Genomic DNA, 18897 nt, shown 5'->3' with positions numbered 1-18897 from the left:
CTCAATCCACTGCCTTTACTCGCTGATAATTTAAATACCCCTTTTCTTTCTCTGCCTCCTCCTTTCTCTCCCTCAACCCTATTTTCCCTCTATTTTATTTCCGTCTTTTACAATGTTTGCCTTGTTTCTCTATCTCCTTTTTGTCTCCCTTTTGCCTTCCATCTTTTTGTCGCACTTCCTTTCTTTGTCATCCATTGTTCTCCCCCCTTCATTACTTCAGTTTCTCTCCTTCGTCATCATCCCCTGCCTCTTTGCTCCCTCCATCCCCTTCTTGTTCCCTCCTTTCTCCCTGCTTCTGTTATTCTCCCTTCCCAGTCAGCCATTCCTCCTTTGGTTAGCCTCTCTCCGTGGCAAGGCTCAGTGACAGTCCAGTTTTCAGGTGCAGGAGTGTAGAAGCACCCTGTTATAGCAGGGTATTCATGAGACCTACATCATGGAGGCAGCATGTTTGTCAAAGAACGGTCCTTGAAATGTTTGGGCCGGGCAGGATTCATCAACCTGCTGATCTGTGGCTTAACATACATTGTTATGCTTGCCAGACACGGAGGTGGCTCTGCGAGCCTGTTCTGCTCTCTCCGTGCCGCTTGCAATCAGGCTGGCACTGGCGGGTCCCCGGGGAGCTTTCTCTTCGCTTCTCCGCGCCGATTTGCTTTCTCCGGACATCCAGTCTCCACCACTCTTCCCTCTCCACCCGCCATCTCCTACTCTTTCGCTCAATCCACTGCCTTTACTCGCTGATAATTTAAATACCCCTTTTCTTTCTCTGCCTCCTCCTTTCTCTCCCTCAACCCTATTCTCCCTCTATTTTATTTCCGTCTTTTACAATGTTTGCCTTGTTTCTCTATCTCCTTTTTGTCTCCCTTTTGCCTTCCATCTTTTTGTCGCACTTCCTTTCTTTGTCATCAATTGTTCTCCCCCCTTCATTCCTTCAGTTTCTCTCCTTCGTCATCATCCCCTGCCTCTTTGCTCCCTCCATCCCCTTCCTGTTCCCTCCCTTCTCCCTGCTCTGTTATTCTCTCTTCCCAGTCAGTCATTCCTCCTTTGGTTAGCCTCTCTACTTGGCAAGGCTCAGTGACAGTCCAGTTGTCAGGTGCAGGAGTGTAGAAGCCCCCTGTTATAGCAGGGTATTCATGAGACCTACATCATGGAGGCAGCAAGTATGTCAAAGAGCGGTCCTTGAAGTGTTTGGGCCAGGCAGGATTCATCAACCTGCTGATCTGTGGCTTAACACACATTGTTATGCTTGTTGACAAACCATGCATGTCCATGGTTCCTCCGTCATGACCAATGGAGGCCCAGTGTTAGCAGGTTTTTAGCAATGCTTTTGACTAGAATGATATTCACAGGTACTGACTAGTTCATGCGTTCCACCTACCTCTGTTTCTCTACTGCATACAGAGTTGGACGCAGGGCAGCTGGCATCAGCTGCATGTTTGGTGGTGGCATCTGTAACGGCATGCAGATTGTGCGTTTATGTCTCTACCTCTATGTGAAACAGGAGCTGGTTGTTTCTCTTTTGTTTTTCTGCCAGGTTTGTTTTCCTGTTGGATTGTTTTATAAAGTGATGACTCAATATGAGGCAATCTGAGAAAATGGAAGTCACTCTGTACTTTCCAATCTGATTGACTGTCTACTATATGTCCATGCTGATTCTGCTGTTCAGGTAGTGGAATGGGTGATATTGCAATCCTTATATACCAGGCTAACTCCCAAGGCAAAGTCTTTGTTCTTTAGTCAATCAGGTGTGATTCCCTTCACTTTTGAGTAGATTGACAAATATAAACCAAAACCCTAAAATGGTTATAGTAGATTCCGCTTTGAATTTAAACCAAACAACAAGCCCAATGCATTACCCTATTCCTCAGCCAAACCAGTCCTGTAGGGACCCAGTAACCTAAAGTGATCTCGTTGGAGGGAAGCAGGCTACCAGGATAGGGTTATTGGCAGCATTTTTAAAAATTAAGGCTAACCACAAATCCGGTTACCACAAAAGATGGACAAAGAGTACCAGTTTGTTTCTGAAAAGTGCTGGTACTCTCCAATTAAAAATATTACGATTCCCGTGAGAAGTGGCAGTACTGTGTGTGGGGGGGGGGGGGCTCTGTGTGTGTGTGGGGGGGGGGCTCTGTGTGTGTGTGGGGGGGGCTCTGTGTGTGTGTGGGGGGGCTCTGTGTGTGTGTGGGGGGCTCTGTGTGTGTGTGGGGGGGGCTCTGTGTGTGTGTGGCTGTGTGTGTGTGGGGCTGTGTGTGTGTGTGGGGCTGTGTGTGTGTGTGGGGCTGTGTGTGTGTGTGTGGGGCTGTGTGTGTGTGTGTGTGTGGGGCTGTGTGTGTGGGGGGCTCTGTGTGTGGGGCTCTGTGTGGATAGCGTTTTTTGTAGGTGGCTCTATGTGTGGGTGGCTCTGTCTGTGTGAGGGTGGCTCTGTGTAGGTGGCTGTGTGTGTGTTGGTGGCTCTAGGTGAATGACTCTGTGTGGGTGGCTCTGTGTGTGGCTCTGTGTGGGTGTAAATGCAATAGGTCATGCATATGCGAGGGATTAAGCTATTGGCATTGTAAATGACAATGCCATTTATTTAACGATTAAGCTATTGGCAATGTAAATGATTTATTTAGGATTTAGAAAAAAAAGTCATGAGCAATGCCAATAGCTCTACCTTTAATAATGCCGAGACCATTGCATTGTAAATGCTTGTTTTCATTTTAGTGTTTAAAAATAGTCTATTTGTATAAATTGGTGTCAGATATCATGAGTGTTGTAAATTGGTGTCAGATATCATGAGAGTCTCAGGTATTTCTTCAGCAATTGTTTTGGTACTGTTGAAGTGTTTTACTCTTGTTTCTTTGTGTAATAAGCCTGACTGCTCAGAGCCACAGCTACCCAAGGTTTAGATAAAGGTTTGACAAACAAAACTTACTACTCCTATAAGGGTCAGTAAGTGTATTTCACAGTGAGCTCACACATCCACACAATTTAATACACCTAATTTCCTCACAAGTGTGAACTGCACTTTTCTTCATTATTAGAGCTACAAAAAGTTTTTTGTGTGTAGCCTCATCAGATGCCCCATGATGTGAAGACTGAGACAGCTTTACTTAATGTGAAAAAAATCCAAATTGGTATTTAAAAACATTCAATGGGAGATGTGATACTGTAGATACAATACTAAACAGCCACACAATTTCATTGCAAGTAAATTAAATGGTTAGAGCTTTTTTAAGAGTAAAACCATTTTTGAACTTGAAGTATTTATCACTTTTGGCTAAAGTTAATTATTTTTTGTCTTCTCTTCCCCTATTCTGCCATACCTGTTATCGATAGCTAAGTGACATTAAACAAGAAAACAAAGAAAAAACTAAAAGAACCATCCTTGCCGAAACACCTGTTCATATCACAGCAAGTAGCGATCCCGTTCCGATCTCCGAAGAATCGGAAGAACTTGACCAGAAAACGTTCAGTGTTGTAAGTAGTGCTGTAGATTCATTATGTTCTCTTTAATTTTTATTTGTGTGTACAGCAGTAAAGTGTTTAGCATAAATTTCTGTATAATTATTTTTGAACATCTAAGTCGTTTTTGGGGATTTCAGTTTAACTCTTCTTGAAACGTTTATTTAAGCTATAGTGATTTTTAAACATTTTACAAAATATCAGTAATTACTTTAGGAATGATGTAGACTGTGGATCTTTCACATAGGTCGATCACTATGCAGGCCATTGTATACTCCTCACACTCATGTGAGATCTGGGTCCTTCATCTTACTCAAACTATGCAGTGGTGTGCCGTTTTTCTCAAGCTTGTGCTTGGTATTCAGAAGAGTTATCGGTATTTCATAGTGAACTAAAATGATGGGTTGTAGTACCAGAGCAAACGGTATGGGATGGAGAATTTAAGTAATATGCATCAGGTTGGAAGTCTAGAATGTGAGGGGGGCCCTCCCTTAGGTACCTTACAAAGAGAAAATAGGTGTACTTCTAGGAGGACAGGGGAAAGGGTGGGAGGAAATTTTAGGTTAAGAATTAGACCGGACAGGGAGCCAGAGAAGTATTACGAAGGGAGGTTTGAATTCATATCTTACAATGATTACTTATCTTTCTTTTACTCCTGATAGGACTTTTGTGTTAGTATGCCTTTCTGATCGACTTATAACAGATTCCTCACTTTTTTAATATTCCCTAGGCGTCCGACTGAATCAGAAAGCTTTTTTGAAGTACCTCTGCATGCCAGAAGTTGGCACGCCTGAGGTGGCTCCACACAAATGTCGTCCCACTCCAGTGTGGAGCCTATAATGGCACCACTGTTGAGAGCTAATGTCAGTACCTTTCTTTCCCCCACCAGACAGTGATCTGGAGCTTTTACTCATCTCTCTTTATTTGGATGTTTTTTCTCCAAAATACACTGTGTGCAAGGGATCTCACACCCTAAAACTACAGGTTGCAAGCCCGGTAGTGACTTGCGAACAGATGTCTGTGACGGATCCCCACCAGGTGTGCCTCTGGTGTCTGTGGTCGAGCCACAACTCCCAGACCTGCTAAACTGTGCATTGAAAACCCCAAAGGCCATCAATGATCATGAAACCTTGTCACCAAGAATAAGCCTACTCCGTGCTGGGACTGTTGCAAGTCCCGTTGCATGTCGAAGGCACAATCCCACTCCAACAGTTGACAGAGCTGCTCCAGAGCCCAGTCAGCGTGACCAACAATATCAGAAGAAACGGTTAGCTTGGCAATAAAAGCAGTCTCCAGTTCAGTTTGAGTGTCCGTGCTCCCTTGCCATTGACTTCTTTGCTGTCATCCTGATGCAAGGGATACAGGATGTTAAAGATTCTGTGCGTCGGGGGTCTTCCTGGGGTTACTCCTTGGTCCAGGTGTGACAACTTAGGCCATAAGGGTCGACATTCCTCAAAGTCTTCTTTGGTTCAGCAGACGTCCTGTCACCACTGGATTACTGGCCACCAGACACAAAAAAAACAGTGGTTATTCAGTATTCGGGTATCTTTCATAGATTCATGTGCCTGAATCATTCCCCGTCGTTGAGATGGGAGTCCCACGGTATAATAATCAAGCAGTATTCAAATAATGCCATAGGCTATAATGGCCATTAGCCATATTCTGTATAGCCTTTCTATGTCCTTTTTTTTAAAAAAAAAAAAGGATTAAATGTTGAATGCAGCCAATCAGCTGCTAGCACCCTCTAGAACCTTCCCAGCAGAGGCAGTTTCCCTCAGATTTTCACCGCATGTCGTGTGTGAAGGGAGTCTCCCTGAGTTCTACTGAGTTTCAGGTCTTTTCTTAAAAATTCCTACTCATCATTACTGATAAGAAAGGACTCTTTAGGCTGTGCAAGACCTGTGGCAAGAAAAGAGTTCATGTTGATGATCCTCACAAGGACTGCATTTACTGCCGCCATCCAGCCCATGAGGTAAAACAGTGCAAACTCTTTTGCACTTTCTCTTTTAAGACTATAAGAGGCGGAGAAGGGAGGCTGCTTCTGTGGTTACAGTCCATTAAGCACCACAAATCATTGGACAAGGACAGTGATAGTTCACTTAGACCTCATAAAAGAGCAAGGTCTGAAGAGAAAGACTCTAGGGAGGGAAGGAAACACCTTAAACCCTCTCAAAAAAGTAAATGCTCAAGATATGAGAAACATTCTAAAGTCTCCTCTGTGCCTTCTTCTTCTGTTTCCACTCCCCCTTTGAGGAAAGAAAAGAAGCAACACAGAGCCTCTTTATCTGATCCTGGAAAGAACAGGATTGAAAAATCACCATCGACAATGACACCGTCGATGATAGCCAATGGGTCATCAATGACTGCAAGTTATACTATTACACCGTCGGCCCAGTAGACATCAAGCACGATGATGACCATGGCCATCTCCAAACCCACACCGTCCTCTGCCCGTCTTTGCAGTCGGTGAGAATTCTAGTGATGAAGCAGTCGAAGATACCACTTCTGTTGCTGACAACGACACAGCAGGTTCAGCGACGACAATATTGACTAGACCATCGATGGCAACACCATCGACTGCGATACCGTTGACGATGATTCCATCGACGATGACAGGCTGTAGACAGAAGCCTGTTGCCGGTGGCGATGATTAGGGTGACTAAGAAATATTTTCATCCTGAAATGTCAGCTTTTAGTAAAATCTTCCCGTTGCCTCCGTCGCACCTTATGGACCTTCAGGAGTCTGATGAAGAGGTTGGTATGTACGGAGCAGCACACAGTACTTCGGAGTTGCAATGAAAGTGCCAGGATTTTGGCGATGACTACGAGGACCAGCAGTACTACCAACCATTTCTGGCACCTCCACGTCATTATCAACATTACGAATATCGACAACATCGCCCTAGAGAGATGGCTCATCTTCAGCCAACCTTAATTCAAGATCTTCAAGCTATGCTAGCAGATTACAAGCAAAGATTTCCATCTCAAGATATTCCCAAGGAACTACCGGCGCAAACGCAAATCCTTGAGAAACCGAGTTCACCAGCAACACCTACAGTACCACAAGAGGCTGATCCGGTCGACCCTTTCTCTTCAGACGAAGAGCAAGAAGAAGGCGAAATCCCAGATCCAGCTGCTGACCCTTGGATGAACTACATTATTCCAACTCCTTCCCCTCCGTCACACCATCCAGCGGATTCCCCGCCAGAAGACATAGGGAGTTTCCACAACTTAATGTAGAGGGCTGCTAATAGATTCCATCTCCCCGTGGAAATCAAACGTACAGACTGCTTCCTGTAAGACTATAAAGAGGAAGCTAGAAAGTCAATGCGCACAATTCCAGTTATTGACTACATTTGGTAATAGGGCGTAAAGATAATGATGACCCCGGAAACAATACCACCAGTGCTTTCTCGCATAGAGAAAAAGAACAGAGCCCCAGTAAATTCCCCTTCTTGTCGGACAGGCCATCCGAAACCGGATTCTGTTATTTCACAGGCGGCACCAAGCAGATCTAAGAGCTCAGCCACCCCGATCTCCACTCCTCTGGACAAAGAAGGGCGCAAGCTTGACATTATGGGAAAGCGTTTCTGCACCATGGCTTCGACTACTATTAAGGCAGCCAACGCTTTGGCTAGCATCGGACGCTATGATAGACAAATTTGGTCTGATATGGCTTCTCTACTAGACCTTATTCCTGAGGACAGAAAGCAGGAAGCCAGAAAGATCCTCATACAAGGAGAACAGGCAGCCTCAGGGACAATCGATTGCGCTATGGGCATAGCCAACACGGGGTTCCGCCAACTGGCTGGGGCAGCTGTATTAAGATGTCAAGGGTGGTTAAAAGCAAACACATTTAGACCAGAGGTCCAGCCAAAAGTCCTGGATATGGCATTTGATGGGGACACCTTATTTGCCATACATATAGATGAGGCGGTTCTATCCATCAAAAAGAACACAGATGCTGCTAAATCCTTCCCAGGAATACAGGAAGATACCATTCAGAGGGGCAAAAGGATGTGATTTTTCCACTTTCAGAGGAAACTACCAAAGGGCGCAACAATGCCAGCCCTACCAGACACAATGTAGGCTTTCCTACCAACCTGCTGCCTACCGTCAGCCGGCTACAGATCGTTTCTCTCACCAAGGGGGCCGAAAGAGAATATTGACCTAAGGCAGGGACAATGGAAGAAAACAGTGATTTTACCAGCTTACCAGCTTCCCCCTCACTTTCCCGTCCTGTGGGTGCAAAGATATCCAGTTTCCTCCAGCAATGGGTGAGTATATTATCGGACCGTTGGGTATTGGATTTGATCGCCTTCACTCACACAGTTCGTACAAAAACCTCCAACTATCAAACCCCGAACCTTTCAAAAGGGTTGACTTTCTTACAAGACATACCAGATTTCATCTTGACAGCGGATGCCTCCATTGAGGGCTGGGGAGGCCATTTGTAGGAACTTCAAATTCAAGGCAAATGGGCCAATTTTCAAAAACCAAGTCATATCAACAGCCTGGAGTTGAAGACCATATTCCTCTCCTTACAGGCTTTCCTGCCGAGGATAGCAGACGCCTACGTACTGGTCTGTACGGACAACACAACCAGTATGTTCTACGTAAACAAACAGGGAGGAACAAAATCTCTCACGCTGTCTCTAGAAGCGCAGGAACTGTGGAGTTGGGCAACAGAATACAGGATCTCTCTGAGCCGAGCATGTTACAGGTTTACACAACAGGATGGCCGATGCTCTCAGCAGAGGTACAGACAATTGCCACAAATGGGGACTCAATCAATTCCATTTGGATGGAGTATTCACTCTGAGGAAAACCAGCTCTAAACCTGTTTGCCACAAACATCAACACCAAATGCTGGTCCTATGCCAGCAGGTTCTCCCTCCCGGGGTCCCAGGTCAATGCCTTTCGATGCAATGGTCAGGGATATATGCCTACGCTTTTCCTCCCATCCCATTGATTCCCAGAGTACTGACCAAAATGAAGCTGGAAGGATGTCGCCTGATTCTCTATGCGCCCAGGTGGCCCAGGCAACATTGGTTTCCGGAACTTCTTCACCTCTCAGAAACCAGACCTATTAGACTGCAAATGTTTCCTCCTCTTTTGTCCCGGTACAACAGTCAAGTGCCTCTTCCGAATATGGAGTCGCTCCATTTACACACCTGGCTCCTGAATTGTTCGAGTTTAAAGACATGAGCATTTCTCAAGAATGTAGAGATATTCCCTCAAAATCTAGAGCGGAAAGCACCAACAAGACATATAAACTTAAATGGAAGAGATTCTGTGTCTGGTGCCAAAGAAATGAACTGCATCTATTTCAATATCCCCACTACAGATTTTACCATATCTTCTCTCTTCGGCAAAATCAGCTTTAGCCTTCTCTTCGGTTAAGGTGCATCTGGCTTCCATCTCTCGCAATAGAATAGCTTCCAGAGGCACTTCTCTTTGTGCTTTAAGCCGTATCAAACAATTCATGAAGGGGCTGTTCCGTGCTTACCCTCCGGTGCGAGCATCTCCACTGGAATGGAACCTAAATGTGGTCCTTGCACAACTCATGAAAAGACCATTTGAACCCATTCATAAAGCTGAACTCAAATACCTCACATGGAATGTCGCCCTTCTTTTGGCCTTAACATCAGCCAGGACGGTAAGTGAAATCCAGGCTTTCACAATTAGGAAACCCTTTTTTAATATTTAAGAAGAATGCTGTGATTCTAAGGACTAATCCCACATTTATCCCTAAAGTGCCTTCTCAGCTCCACCTCAATAAGCCGGTTATACTCCGGTCCTATTTTCCGCAACCATCAACGCCTGCAGAGCAGGCGCCTCATGCACTGGATGTCAAACGCTGCCTCAAGTTCTAGCTGCAGAGAACAAAGTAAATTCGAAAAACGGATCAATTACTTCTTGCCTATGGCCAAGGCATAGAAGGGAGCGCAATAACATAAGCCACTATAGCAAGATGGATATCGGCTGCGATCCAATTCTGTCATATCAAAGCCAACAAGCCTTTGAAAAGTGTAGCAAAAGCTCACTCTACCAGAGCATTTGCATCCTCAGCGGACCTCTTCACATGGGTGACGTTAGAAAATATATGTTGTACTGCACCCTGGAGTACCACTCATACCTTCATGCAGCACTATAGCCTGGAATCCGCACAAGATGCATATGCTGCGGTGGGCCAGGAATACTTTGCGATCTTTTCCATTAAGGTAAGTCTCTTTCTAACCCTTGGAAAGAGTCTTTTGTTTTTGTGGTGGTTACAAATAAAGAATATGTGTGTGTGTGTATATATATATATATATATATATATATATATATATATATATATATATATATATACATATATATACATATATACATATATATATATATATATATACATATATACATATTTACATATATATATATATACATATATACATATACATATCAGAGGGGGCATTAGACAACTAGCGTTAAGCCAACTTGAATCCAGATATATAATCTTGTTAGATTGCAAAATCCCTAACGGCATGAACGCTGATGAAGCCATGAGTGTACACCTTTATTGAAACATTGAAGTAACGCAAAGATTGCGCCAACTGCCCACTCCTTTTCTTAATTCAATCCTTTCAACATCTGACTCACTCCTCTTTCACAATTTTTTAATCCTCACTCGTTTACCTCACACACAGACCATTCTCTTTGTTCAAACATCCTTTTCACATAACCCTTAGATCTTCTAAGCACACCAATAGCAACTACATACCAGTCCACCGAGCGGCAGGGAAAAAGAACTGACATAGGGCATGTATTATTATTCGAATATAGCGACACCAACCTTCTGGTCCACTTGGGTTCAACCAACACGCAAGCGCACTAGACCCCACAACCCAGTGACAAGACAAAGATTTAGGGAAACACGCACTAGCATCTCATCCTTAGGCACATAATACTAGTACTAGACTTTTAGTGTGTATGGGACATAGCCTTTTATTTATATGGCGAGTGACGGACACAACAGGTTGTTCTTCACAAGGGTCCAATTTCACACAACCTCGCACTTGTATAAGTACATAGTATGTATTTCAATTGTTGGGTGTATTTTATTCATTTCTATTAATTTTGCCATAGTCGTTCTCCTATTTGTGATTATATAACAAATACTTTCCCCAATTATGGTATGTAGCTGGAGGTGGATAGTATTGTTTATTTCATTTATTAATTTTTTTTTATATAATATTGTGCGATGACTTGCACGTTTACTGAAACTCTTCTATGTCCTTCATCACCTTCTCAGTTGCTATGACAATTCACTTTTGCTTTATGTCTCGAGTGTTACACGATAAAATGCAACTTGCCTGAGTGATGCCAGATGTAGTGAGCAAGGCGGACTCGTCCGCCGAAACGCGTCTGGGTTACATCGTATGTGTAGGAACTGGGTCACCAGTTCCCCGGGGGTAGCCTGGCACGAGCAGGTAGGCACCCGAAAGGTTAGGTGTTAAGTGACTACACAGCACACACCCACCGAGACAATAAAAGGCACGCAATGACTGACGCCACTCCAGTGTGTTTGATTAAAAATCAAATAACTTTTATATAAGATTAAGGTTCAGGAGTGGAAAATCACAGGATAGTTCAAGTTCAGAAATTTGTATAGCGCGCTACTCACCCAGAGGGTCTCAAGGCGCTTGAGGGAGGGGGGGTGCTTTACTTATCGAATATCCAAGTTTTTAGTTGTTTTCTGAAGGAGAGGTGGTTCTGTGTAAGGCGGAGGTGGGTGGGGAGAGAGTTCCAGGTTTTGGCCGCTAAGTAGGAGAAGGATCTTCCCCCCCATGGTGGATCTATGGATGCGCGGAATTGTGGCGAGGGCTTGATTGGACGATCGTAGTTGACGGGTGGGGGTGTAGAAGGACAATCGCGTGTTGAGGCATTCGGGTCGTAGAGGGCTTTGTGTGCGTGGGTGAGGAGACGGAACGTTATTCTCTTGTTGACGGGGAGCCAGTGGAGGTCTTCCAGGTGACCGGAAATTTGAGCTTGACGGGGGATGTCCAGTATGAGTCTGGCTGAGGCGTTTTGGATGCGTTGGAGTTTTTTCTGTAGTTTGGCTGTGGTTCCGGCGTAAAGGGTGTTTCCGTAATCCAGTCGGCTTGTGACCAGTGCGTGGGTGACTGTTTTTCTTGTTTCGGTGGGGATCCCTCGGGAGATTTTTTTGAGCATGCGTAGGATGTTGAAGCATGATGATGAGACGGCGTTGACTTGTCTGGTCATCGAGAGAGAAGAGTCCAGGATGAAGCCCAGGTTACGTGTGTGGTCCGTAGGTATGGGTGCGGTTCCCAGGGCCGGTGGCCACCATGAGTCGTCCCAGGCAGAGGGGGATGAACCTAAGATGAGGACTTCCGTTTTGTCCGAGTTTAGTTTTAAACGGCTGTTCTTCATCCACTCAGCTACCTCTTTCATTCCTTCGTGTAAGTTGGTTTTGGCGGTATTTGGATCTTTGGTGAGGGAGAGGATCAGCTGGGTGTCGTCTGCGTAGGAGATGATGTTGAGGTTGTGTTGGCGCGCAATGGATGCGAGGGGACTCATGTATACGTTGAAGAGGGTGGGACTGAGTGATGATCCTTGTGGTACGCCGCAGATGACTTCAGTGGCCTCTGATCTAAAAGGGGGGAGGCGGACTCTCTGGGTTCTTCCGGCGAGGAATGAGATGATCCAGTCCAATGCTATTCCTTCTATTCCGACGTTGTTGAGGCGTTGTATGAGGGTGCTATGACAGACTGTGTCGAAGGCTGCGGAGAGGTCAAGTAGGATGAGGGCGGCTGTTTCTCCGTTGTCCAGTAGAGTTCGAATGTCGTCTGTTGCCGCGATGAGGGCGGTTTCAGTGCTGTGTTTGGCTCGGAAGCCGGACTGTGAGGGGTCGAGGGATTTGTTGGATTCAAGGAAAGCGGCGAGCTGACTGTTGACGGCCTTCTCGATGACTTTGGCAGGGAATGGGAGGAGCGAGATGGGGCGGTAGTCCTTAAGTTCAGTGGGGTCTGCTGTGGGTTTCTTCAGAAGGGCGCTGAGTTTGGCGTGTTTCCAGCTTTCTGGGAAGGTAGCGGAGTTGAAGGAGCAGTTGATGACGTCGCGGAGATGTGGTGCGATAATGGAGTCTGCTTTGTTGAAAATGTGGTGGGGACATGGGTCGGTTGGCGAACCTGAGTGGATGGAGTTCATCAGGCGGATGGTGTCTTCAGTGGTGATTGGGTTCCAGGCGCAGAGGTTGTTAGTGTGGTTTTGGTTCGAGGGTGGGTGGAGTGGACTGGTCGTCTGACTGGTTTTCAAAGCTGTTATGTATGTCGGCGATTTTGTTGTGAAAGAATGAGGATAGGGAGTCGCATAGGTCTTGGAAGGGAGTGATGTCGTTGGTGCCTGCGGTAGGGTTGGTAAATTCTTTGACGATGTTGAATAGTTCCTTGCTGTTTTGGGCGTTGTTGTCAAGTCGATCCTTGAATGCTGATTTCTTGGTGGATCGGATCAGTTGGTGGTGTTTGCGGGTGGCGTTCTTGAAGGTGGCCAGGTTGTCAGAGGTTGGGTCTTTTCTCCAGGCTTTCTCGAGGGTACGGCAGAACTTCTTGGATTTCTTAAGTTTATCGTTGAACCAGGGGGCTTTTTTGCTACCTTGCTTGATTTGATGGTTTTTCAAGGGTGCTAGTTCGTCGGCGCTGTGGGTGATACATTGTGTGAGGTTGGTGGCTGCTTGGTTTGGGTCCGATGATTTGGCAGGAGGGTTTTGGTGAAGCGATGTGAAGAGCTGGTCGGTGGTAATTTTGTTCCAATTTCTTCGGGGAATAGGTTGTGGGGGGTTGTGGATCAGTTACTCATCAAAGCATTTCATAGGAGGGGAGAAAAGGGGGCAGTTCAATAATCAATTAAGTAATAAAGAGAAGGGAGGACTCCTTATAGGTTCAATCAGGGACCAGGAGTGAATAGTGTAAGAAAAAACAAAGGTCCAAAGAAAGACCAGCTCTTGGGCTTCTACCCAGTTTTACCCTGCTCTCTCAAGGAAGCCCACTGTTTCCGAACTAGTTGTTGCGTTGCACAGTACTTTAGACAATGAAGACATACATGCATAAAGACCTCACCAACTATACTTATTTAAAAATACTTAAACACTTTATTCAAAGTTCATACAATCATAGATAATGCACATTTGATAAAAAAATTAATAAAACCATATGTTTAAAACAGTTTCCTCGTCTTTTTGACAACTTTTGATAAACTGGACACCCACGAATAGTGTGATTTCCTGTATATTTTTGAAAAATCTGATGATGTGTTTTTTTTCATGTATAAAGATTAATTTTAATCTTTTTCTCGAACAAAAAAGACGAGGAAACCTGTTACAATAACATCTCATTAGAGAATTAGCATTTCAGTAGTTAAAGATGAACATTTCTTGAAAGAATTAGCATCTCATTAAAACAGGAGCAAAACATTTCACTAGGTATGGAGAAATCACCATGTCATCCAGTAAGTAACCTGTTCAGTAGGTAACGCAGTTAACCTCTCACCCAACAAGGGTGAACATTACTTATAACTCCTTGGCAGGATTAAAACATACTTCTACGGGGAAATCGGACGCATAACCAAGAAACGCCGGTCGGGAGTGGAGACGCGATAGCTGCAGACTTTCTAGAGACAGAAAATAAAAGATTCGGGCGCAGCCAAGTATCGACTCCCTTACAGACTCTGCTACATGAGGAGCAAGACACAAGCCAAGTGACAACAAAGTGGGGGCTCCCTATCCAGCAGTTGCGATTAGTGCGCTATCGCTAACAAACAACAACATATACAGATAACCCCTTTGCACGTTTGATGCAAGATTTTACCACCGGAAAAAGAATAAACAACAAGGAATTCCACAGCAGGAATAAAGGATAACCCTACATTGTAACATGCATGTGCAGGATAATCAGAAGTCCTCCCTGAGTATGCAATAAAAGGACCTTCCAAATTTTAAGGCAACCATCCAGTGCCTCAGATAAAGAGAGACCAAACATAACAGTCTTGAAAAAGATGGCAACAAAATGAAATAAGCCATCGAAACGCGTCGACGCAAAACAAACTGCATAACCGAGTGACCGTGTCAATTTTGTAAAGTGCAATAAGTATATGTGCCCAAAATTGCCAGTCCGAGATTAATATACCCGGTGTGCTATAGCTTCAATGACAAAACTGTATTGTCTCACTGTGTCTCTCTCTGTTGTGTTGTAGTATAATTCTATTATTTCATCGTGCATTGTCAGTTGGATATTGTGTTTAATTCTTTTCGTGATATTGTGTTGGGTTTGATTTTACACTGTCAGAGGAAAAGGTTTTCTTTCTCTCCTTTGTTTTACTCGCAATATGGTGTTACCATATTTCTTAACATATGATTCTCTGTGTTTTTATCAATAAGAATAAATTTGTACAAGTTTTTTACACACGTATTGGTTTGTTTTATCTTGTTTAAATGTCAAAGTGTTCAAAATTAATATGTGGGCTTAACGAATGTATTGTGCCAAGGGAAACACTCTATTTTACTTTGAATAAGTACCCTATTCCCCTGGTTTAAGGGGTCTCTCTCATTCAAATCAAGGATTAAAACATATCCTTCAGCAGGAATAAGCAGTGCATTAAAGGATAAAACATTTCATTCAGTGTAGGACATTTCCTTAGCCCGCAGTAAGCAGTACCTTAGATAACTGTAGACCTGGAGTCAACAACTTCCTTTGCAGGCCTAAACACTTTAGGGAGAATCAGGCAACCTCTCCTTAGGTACAGCCCAAACATTTCCTAATCAGGAGTAAATAGGTCATTAGAAAGTAAAACATGTCCTCAATCAGAGGGAACACCCCATAAGGTAAACATGACCCTTTCAACATCAATGCAGCACCTCTTAATAATCATTTCCCTGCAGGAGTAAAGGGTGTGATTCTTTAATCACCACAGCATATCGCCATAACCCTGTCAGGAAAGAAATAACGTTTCCTTACACCGCAGTGAACATCTCAGTAGATGACTGTAGGCTTCCGGTAGTATCTCATTAACCTGGACTAAACCATGCCCAAGGTGAGAAGGAGCATTTCGTTAGGTAACATTAACACTTCCACTAGGCAAGAATACCAATTCGTCACGCCCGAATAATCATGGCATCAGGTCATTTGAGGCAAGTATGAATAAACATTCCCCTCAAGCAGGGATTCACCCTTCCATTAAATATATATATATATATACGCTTTGTGCCTAAGAACCCGTAAGGCAATCGTACATGAGCAGGAATTCCCAGATTGGAACACTAGTGCCCTACTCTTTAGAGATTAGGCCACATCTCCTTACATCAATTGAAGCATTTCTTTTAATAGTAATGGCCCCTTAAACGTTTCATCAAGGATCAAGCCACCTTTAGAGAAAACAGTACCAGACCCTTATGCAGGGCTAAATATTTCAACAGGCAAGCATAAGCATTTCATGTCGCAAGAATGAGCTTATAGGACGGGGCTTGCACAAATAAAACCTTTCAGTAGGGAAGGGCCACCATTCCATTACTCAGCACCAAAGATTTCATAGGCCCCAATGAGCCCTGCATCAGGCTGAAGATGAGCATTTCATTAAACATTTAAACTTGGCTCATGCATCTGAAACTTTTCCTTAGCAGACGCAAAACACTTCCCTATGTCGGAGTAACACCTTCCATCAAAGGTAAACCATTTCATTGGGCCTAAACAACTCCTCTTGTGGGGCTAATGGGGGCCACTGGGGCCCAGTCACTAAATGATGAACTTGGGGGGTTCTGACCAAGTCAATAAGGGCTACTGCCCAGTTCCGAGGGGCCTTCTGTGAATAATCTGGGCCAACGGGGCCCAACAACAGTGTTCCCCAGGGGAGGGGCGAACTTGGGGCCTACTGTGGCCTTCCGCCCTCCTCCCCGGGGTTTACCTTTTCCCTTCGGCCTTTCCAGGCCCTTGCGGCGTGGTCAGGCGATGCGGGAGGGCTTGTGCTTCTTCTCGAGCCCTCCGGCATGTCTGGCAGGCAGGGGGGGGCTCGGACTCATTCGGAGCCCTCCCCGATGACAACAAGCAGTTCCTGGGCCTTCCACAACCTCCCCGGCCCGGGAACCAATCAGGAGGTGACACAGGAGGGACTGGGCCTTAGCGGCCAATAGCAGGGCAGCAATAGCGTGTGCCGAGCCCCAGAGCCAATCCGATGCTCGCTTGACAGGGGCTCGGCCGCGCGGCCAATCACAGCGCGGCGGGGGCGTGGCTTGATGCGCCCCCGTCACGTGAGGCCGGCAGAACGGCTTCCTCGGCTTCAGGCCTAACGCGGCCTGGTTCTACCATCGCGGCGGCCTCTCCCAGCCTCCGGGGCCGCCGCAGGAACTCTTCTCGCCGGGCTACGGCGGTGAGCTGGGCCCTCAGGCACCTTCCCGGCCAGTGCCTCCGGGGAATTTGGACGTCGGGTCCGCGGCGATGACTGGTGCACCAAGCTCGGGCCTCAGAGGGGTCCACGGGGACGCCGAAGACGGTGATCCCTCACCAGGCACACAGAGGAGCAGGTTTCAGGGCCCAACGCGGCCCGCCTCGAATGCCGGCGGTGAGTGGGGGCAAGTAGCGCCACGTGGAAGCAGCGCTGCGGGGAACAGGCGCAGCGCTACACGGCGCACCAGCAGGTCGGGGTTTACAGCACTGGGCAGTCCCGCGAACTGGGAGGCACCACGAAGGTCTCTTTCTGCGGCACAGTGTAGGAGAGCACCAAATCAGTTCTGGTAATAACGCTGGTAACACAGCGCCTCGGGGGCAATGACAGCAGCACTCACAGCGATCGGACCAGCAGCTGGGTTCAGAGGCCCCACGCTTCTTATGAGGGCACAGCAGTTCTGGGGTAAATTAGGCAGCCAAGCAGTCCAGGCCAGGCAGGACAGGCCACACGACAGTGGCAGGTTAGCGCAGGGACCCAGGGTCAGGACAAAGGGGCGCAGGGGCAGCACAGTCCAGTACCTGGTCAGCGCAGTTAGACTTCTTCTTCTTGGCGCTTGATGGTTTTGCGCCCTTGTAAATATCAGCTTCTTGTTTCTTGTTACTTGAAGGTGGGGGGGGGGGTTGAGTTAGGGGCTGCAGGCAGGCTTCCTCTGCAGGTCACTGTAGATGGTCGCTGGGGTTCCCTACCGCCGGGCCAGATCAGGGGGCTAGTTTAGGACACGTCACCCAGCTTAAGAGGCAGCACCTAAATCCTGTCACTCTCAGTAGCATAGGTTCCTAACTAGGCCCTCCCGCCTAAAACTCCTGCGTGGGTTCCCCAGGTCAGTGATGCCCCAACTGACTGGAAAGTTTCCCTCCCTTTCCTTATAGGCCCAGGTCAGGTGACCACCCCCTAACGCGGCAAAACTAAGCTCCGCCCTTATTCTAGAAGGTGCCAGGAGCTTCCCTACTCTAACTGTGGGCAGGCAAGGCAGGCTGGAATGGCAACAATGTTTGGAGTCCCTGCCAGCTCCTGGCAACTAGAATGCGCCTTAACAAGCCCACACTGCAGTAACAGGGGCCTATGGCAGCCATGTTGAGGGAAGAGGGCACCTGCACCTAGCATGGGTTTTAACATTACCCAGGGCATTTTAACCTCACAGGGCCTATACAATTACATTATAAAGGGGGACTTCCAGAATTAGGGGAAGCAAAAAAGCAACAAAAATTCTGTGAAAAGGGCCAAGTCCAACAGTATGGAATAAAGATTTTCTTTGAATCACGCATACCACGGAGTCAGTGCCTGCTTTGAAATGTCGAAATCAGGATTGGAGAAAATATTAGAGACATTCCGGAGTCTCTTACACTAACCCTCCTCGATCTGGTGCCCTCCGCTGCCGGGAAACTAAGTGGACTATCTTTGGATACAAGGAAAACGGAGAGCCCCCCGAAGCCAACATCTCGGGACATCAAGCACTGATCGGTTCGCACGAACGTGAGTATCCTGATTCTCGTGAATGCCGGAGGGAAAGCCGAGATCCAGCTAAGCTCACTAGTGTGGTTGATCTGTGTTTTGTTAAATCCCTCCAGGTGGCTGATAAAGAGGTAGTCATGTAGGCTGTTAAGTTTACAGGCAGTGGGTGTCAAAGACAACGCATATTCATAAAACGATGGCCGAGGATTGGGTTAAGGAGCGCGAGGAAGCTGCGCTTGACATTTTCAGTGATAAAGACAGTGGCGCCGCAGCACAATCTACAAGTGGAACCGCACAATATACAACGACAGGCAACGATTTGAAACAATTACTGGGGGAACTAGAGAGACTGCGAAGACATGAGGCTGCTAAATGGTGGGAATGCACATCGCTCAAAAGATACCTTGATGTGGGCCGCATACCGAGGGGACTGAGGTTTCTCGTAGCTCCAACATACAAGAATCCGGATCCTGCTATGCTCCAAAATTGGGCTTATAACAGTGCCCAATC

The 18897-nt window shown here is 46.2% G+C and overlaps 1 protein-coding gene across 1 annotated transcript in view; it reads left to right on the top strand.

Moving 5' to 3' along the window:
- CHD1 (chromodomain helicase DNA binding protein 1) overlaps window positions 1-18897 on the top strand; it is a 1592763-nt gene that overhangs the window by 1282901 nt on the left and 290965 nt on the right. Inside the window, exon 32 of the mRNA XM_078675438.1 lies at window positions 3316-3456. Within this exon, the coding sequence (XP_078531564.1) occupies window positions 3316-3456 (141 nt within the window). The remainder of the gene's footprint in view (window positions 1-3315; window positions 3457-18897) is intronic.

The sequence above is a fragment of the Lissotriton helveticus genome, chromosome 2_1, assembly GCF_964261635.1.
Source record: "Lissotriton helveticus chromosome 2_1, aLisHel1.1, whole genome shotgun sequence".
Classification (NCBI taxonomy): Eukaryota; Metazoa; Chordata; class Amphibia; order Caudata; family Salamandridae; genus Lissotriton; species Lissotriton helveticus.
The sequence above is the reverse complement of the archived record's forward strand: the minus strand, read 5'-3'. Positions and strand labels throughout refer to the sequence as shown.